The 5988-nt window shown below is 34.2% G+C and overlaps 2 protein-coding genes across 2 annotated transcripts; both read left to right on the forward strand.

The window, feature by feature from the left end:
• Positions 1–1513: 1513 nt before the first annotated feature.
• LOC104230263 (ethylene-responsive transcription factor ERF054-like) lies at positions 1514–3799 on the forward strand. The gene has a single exon (XM_009783032.1). The coding sequence runs from the start codon at positions 1874–1876 to the stop codon at positions 3116–3118; it is 1245 nt and encodes a 414-aa protein (XP_009781334.1). The 5' UTR covers positions 1514–1873; the 3' UTR covers positions 3119–3799.
• Positions 3800–4966: 1167 nt separating this feature from the next.
• On the forward strand, positions 4967–5548 carry LOC138873006 (uncharacterized). Its single transcript, XM_070151431.1, has one exon. It carries the CDS (start codon positions 4967–4969, stop codon positions 5546–5548), a length of 582 nt encoding a protein of 193 aa, XP_070007532.1.
• The last annotated feature ends 440 nt before the right edge of the window (positions 5549–5988 follow it).

Consider the following 5988-nt stretch of genomic DNA (forward strand, 5'->3'; position numbering starts at 1 on the left):
TGGGGGATTCTAAGATATATACGATCGTCACTTGAAACTGAGAATATCTGTTGCAAAATCTCTCTATATTCAAAGCCAACTATATTTATAATTTGTCGTTCAACTCCGAAATACAGAAAAACATTATTCATTTTGTTCGTTACTAGCATCCTTCAAGCTAGATCTTATTATACTTAGCTGAGATTTACCCCTTCAACTTTCTTAATTGATTTAATCAAAAAGGTTTCAAAATCTTTTGGTCAAACACCTATTATTTTATATTATATGACACCATTTTAAATTTTTAAGGAGTCAAACCCTTCGATGGTTACTATATATTCCAATACTTTTTACCTATAAAAATTGTGACTTATAAATTTCATGTGTAGTTCCTTCACTCCATTTCATATGCTGTAAATGTTTAAATAGTAATTATAATAGAATTAAAAAATTATAGTCTTAAATAAAATTATAAATTAAATTATTTTATCCTAGTATTGCAAAGAAATGAATGACAAAAACTATCAGACATTGTGGTGAGATGGATGATTCCTTCGCTCTTCACTAGAGGTCTCGAGTTCAAGCCCTGAAATGTAATAAATTCTGGTCAAGAGTGGTTCTAGATTACTGGGGTCTCTAATTTAGATATCGAGATTGAATGAGAAAAAAGAAAGGCAAGTTACACATTTGGTCGATCGACAAAAATAATTACATATGTTAGGATCGAAAAATCAAGTTTCATGCGCAAGAAAATAAAGCTACACTTGAACGACGATAAATCAAACATCAAAAGAGAAATGTACTAAAAGAGACACAAATATTTAACGTGGTTCAGTCAATTGTCCTACATTCATGGCGGAGATGAGCAATCCATTGTATAAAAGAGAGTACAAAAAATCGAGAGAATAATCCCACGAAGAGGCAAATACAAGTGACACACTAACACTTATCCCGAAAAGTTCTCCCCCTAAACAAGACTCTCAAACCCCATATGGTTACATTGTGGATGCTACTGAATAAGAAGAAAGGATCCTCAATTTATAGAAGTCCAAACAATTTCCTCCAAGAAAAGGGACTAGCCAAATATGAAATATTTATAATTTCTTTCTACAAGAAGGAAAAGGCAATTATGATAAATATGTTGTCCTTTCCTTCAAGAGATAGAAAAATCAAATACGATAAGAAAATTAAGACAAACACTTAACAATTCTCCCCTTGTCAAATATACATTAATATATGTGTAAAATATACTCATATTATATATTAATATAGAAAAAAATATTTTATTAGTAATTATTTAGAAAGCGATTATACAAGATAGTTTTACGGAAAAAAATAGAAAGGGGATATAGTGGAAGGAGCAGAGCTGAAGAGGGTTGGAGTGGAAGCAACGGAACTACAGAAAAGAAGAAGCCGCGTGGGTCCAAATAAGCTTAGGAGTTGGATTTGGATGTTTCTACGCTCCTTTCAAATCCTTTTCATTTGCCCCCCGACTCTTCTTATATTTATTCTCATTTCCCCTTTCTCTCACAAATCTAAAAATCAACTTCCCCTCCCTCTCTCCCCTTCTTTTACTTCCTAATCCGCACCTTCATTTTCACGCTATAACAATTACAGTACCAATTTGGATTTTTCTTCTCTCTTTACTCGACGCCGCTCGCTCTCTCTTTCTCCCAAAAAATATCTCTTGATTGTTTGTTCACCAATTCACCTCTTTCTTTCCTCTGTTTTCTCTTAGTTTCAGACCACTTTTTTATTTTTTTCCAGCAAATTAAGATCTTGGCTTTGATTAAATACGGAGTGGGTTTTTCAAACCATCTCTAATTAATTCAAGAGTTGAGTTCAAGAGAGCGAGTGGCAAAATCGTGCTATTTCTGCAATTGAATACTTGACAATGGCTACGTCAGAGGATTATAGCAAATCAACAACAGCTATTAGAGAAGAAATGGATTGTGATAAAGGCAGGGATTTTGATGATAATACCCAACAAAGGAGGCCAGTTTTTGAAGAAGCTTCCATTTCACAGCGCCGTTTCAAGAAAATCAAAAGTCCCGAACGCCCACACCATTCTCAATCCTCTACTTCTTACTCTCAGCAACCGCTTTCACAATCCTCTGTTCCTTATAATAATCCCATATCTCCTCCTCCTCCGTCGCCGTCAAAGCTTGTTTTTCCTTTTTCTTTTGACGGAACACAACAGTCGATAGAAAATTTATATCAAATGAGACCAAACACAACTCCTCTGTTTCCCCCGCAGAACCAAAATCAGCAGCAAATGATCTCATTTTCACCTCAACAATGTCCTTACCCTCCGTATTTTGCAGGGGAGTTAGGACAATCACAAAATCAGCAGCAACTGTTGCAGTACTGGAATGAAACGCTAAATTTAAGTCCGAGGGGAAGAATGATGATGATGAGCAGATTAGGGCAAGATAGTAAGGGTTTGTTTAGGCCGCAATTACAACCTATTAATACGACGAAGCTTTACAGAGGAGTGAGACAGAGACATTGGGGTAAATGGGTTGCTGAAATTCGTCTTCCTCGAAATCGGACTCGTCTTTGGCTTGGTACTTTTGATACTGCTGAAGATGCAGCTATGGCTTATGATCGCGAGGCGTTTAAGCTTAGAGGAGAGAATGCTAAGCTCAATTTCCCTGAACTGTTTCTTGGTAAAGACAGAGAGGGACCGTCGATAGAAACTGTTGAATCAACTCATACAAAGCAGCCTGATCAAGAATCAGAAAGCCTTCAGTTGGAACCTTTAAATATAGAGTTACTACCTCCGCCTCCGCCTCTGCCTCCGCCACCACCTGAAGTTGATAATCAAGACGAGGACTCGGGAATGGGATCGAGCGAGGTGACTGCTTGTGATGAAGTTCAAGGTGTATCGTTACAATCAACTGAATTGGTATGGGGTGAAAATGAAATGGCTGAGGCTTGGTTTAATGCAATACCAGCAGGTTGGGGTCCAGGAAGTCCAGTTTGGGATGATTTAGACACAAATAATAGTAACTTCATTTTTCCTCCTAATTTTCACTTTGGGAATGTTCATTCTCATAATTCCGATCCTCACAATCAGCATATTCATGATAATACTGATCCATCTTCACCTTCTTGTCCTATGAGACCTTTCTTTTGAAAAGGTTCCACACTTCTCATACATTTGCCCTATTAGGATATTTAGGTGTTTCCCTTCTCCTCTCCTGTCCTAATCCATATCACGCGTTGGCCATAGGAGATCTGTTTTTAAATGATCTCCTCGGATTCATTCACCGGTTGAATATTTCTGGCCAAACCAGTGATTTCATATTGCATGTCTTAATTTTCATCTGGTTGCAGTGTTAAACCTGCAATAGCACAGCCTTTAACCCTTTACTTCCCTTGCATTTGGCTTTAGTGATTCTCTTTTGGACCCTATACCACTTGATCCTCCTTAGTTGTCATGTCCGCGAAATGGCTGCATATTTAAGGCCTTTTTTGCAGACAATTTTACATGTTTACTTCTTCATACATATGTATCACATTTTGTGAGATCATATGTTAGTATCATCGGTATTTAGTTGGTCATGTCGTTATATTTTCGCATTGGCAGTGTCTCATTTAGTGTAGTAAGTTTTGTTTTATGTAGTTTGCCTTTGTACCAATGTCAAGAGAGACAGTTTTATGATCTACTCTTGACGGTCCCTCCATCACGAGCTTAATTTTTGATTTGCGAGGATGGAGAAAATATAGCTAGAAGTGTCTGTACATGTTTGATCTTCACTTCAGATCTATATGTTGTAATTTGTTGTTGTTATTTATTGACAGTATTAGTTCAGTATTTCCTCTTCTGATTGATATTTTCATATGTTGGTATCTAGTGTACAAGAGAAGTAATTTTGTAACAAGCATGCCACAAAGCAGAACATACTGTCCTGCAAAAGGGTGTTAAAATAATGCTGCTCAACATATTCAAGAAACCTAGGTTCATGCATGGCATTAGCAAAAGCATCACTTTTAGTGTTTTGTTTTGTTTCCTTTCTTGTTCCTCTGTAAATAATGATGCTAACTAGTGGCGGAATCAAAACTTTCATCAAATATCTTTATATACACAATATAATTTTTGATACGAGGTTCGGTTGAACCCTTTTTGTCCACCTAGCTCCGCCCTTAGGTGATGGAAATATCTTCAAATATGCTAAGCTGGTCTGGCCACCACGTTTTTTCGCGACTTATATCATTAGTACTAGTATTAAAACCCGCGCGATGCGCGGATATTTTGATAGAGTATTAATCTTATGAAATTATAATATGATTTAATATATTTTAATAAAATTTAGTTGCTATTTTATTTTGTAATGCAGTGTGCATAAATATAATAAAATCTATATAAATTTAAAGGATACATATCATATGGTAATCAAATAAATTATTTGATTCTTATTTAATTCTTTAATAAATTAGCAAGTACTTAGTATTATTTATTTTTTACTAATGTGACTTTTTATTAACTTGTCAATTGTCCTAATATTTTGTCACTATTTCTTTTAATATAAAATAGATATATTTTTCTTACTCTAAAAATATTTTTACTTTTTTAAACTTATGTTATATTGTTTAAATTTTTAATTGTATAAATTTGTCAATAAATTTTTTGAGTACTATTTAAGTACCTTTTGTTATATTTAATTGATTTAAAGTATAAATATTCTCATATTATCTTTATTCTCTCTTTTCATACATTCTTTTCTACTATAATAGTTGATTTGTTTTTTATTAAATAATGTAATATTTAATAAAAAAAAACTAATCAACTATTACATGCAGGAAATTCCTATGGTCTGGGGGAGTTGAGGTGACAAAAAAAGCTCTAGTGGCATGGGATAAACTATGTCAACCAAAAGCAAGTGGGGGCTGTAATCTCCTAAATGTTGAGTTGTGGAATAAAGCTGCAATATGTAAGCTGCTATGGAACTTAGAGTATGGATTCAGCTATGGAACTTAGAGTATGGATTCATACTTATTATGGAAAAAGAAAGCCTGTAAAACACATGAAACTAAGCAAGCTTCATGGTTGGTACAGAAGATCTTGAAGGCAAAACAATACATGACTGATGTTGGGGCAAACTTGGATGAGATACTTGACAAGAAGAACATAACCATCAACTACATATACAAGATGTTGAAGCAGGATCACCAGAAGATGCCTTGGAGGAAGCTGATATGTAAAAATGGAGGTATGCCAAAGTGGATTTTTATTCTGTATGTGGCAATAATGGGAAAACTGGCTACAAGAGATAGATTAGGAAGATGGGGAATAACAAATGATCTACTATGTCCTATGTGCAACGAAGAAGAGGAAAGCATGAAACACTTATTTTTCAAGTGTATATACACAACAACAATATGGGAGAAACTACTGCAGTGGATGAATGTTAATAGACGACTGATGGAATGGAGTCAAGAAATAGAATGGGCATGCAACAACTTTCGAGGCAGATCAGCAAATGCAGAGATCTACAGAATAGCATTAGTAAGTTGTGTCTATTATGTATGGCAGGAGAGGAATCATAGAATTTTCAGAATTTAACTGAGACCAGCAGGAGTACTGATGAAGCAGATTATACAAATGGTCTGTGGAAGGGGATATACATTGTCAAGATTGAGAAGAAGATTAGAAGAGTTAAATTTCTACCCTTAAACGCAATTGTTAGCTCATAATTAGTAGGTAGGAAAATAGAAGTATAGGAGAAACTAATTCTGGGAAGATGTCCAGAATTAGTGTTTGTTTTTGCGATGTAATTTCGTTCCTTGGTAATAAAATATGATAATTACCAAAAAAAAATGTAATATTTTTGTTACTAAATTATAATTTTTAATTCATTAAAACTAAAAAGAGATAAGCCTTTTATTATTTTTGCAAAACATCTACCAATATTTTTAATAATTTTTATTTTATGTTATATATATATATAATATCCTTATATTAAGTATAGATATCCTAATAATATTTTTATATTTTTGTATTAT

Source organism: Nicotiana sylvestris, chromosome 7, assembly GCF_000393655.2.
Source record: "Nicotiana sylvestris chromosome 7, ASM39365v2, whole genome shotgun sequence".
Classification (NCBI taxonomy): Eukaryota; Viridiplantae; Streptophyta; class Magnoliopsida; order Solanales; family Solanaceae; genus Nicotiana; species Nicotiana sylvestris.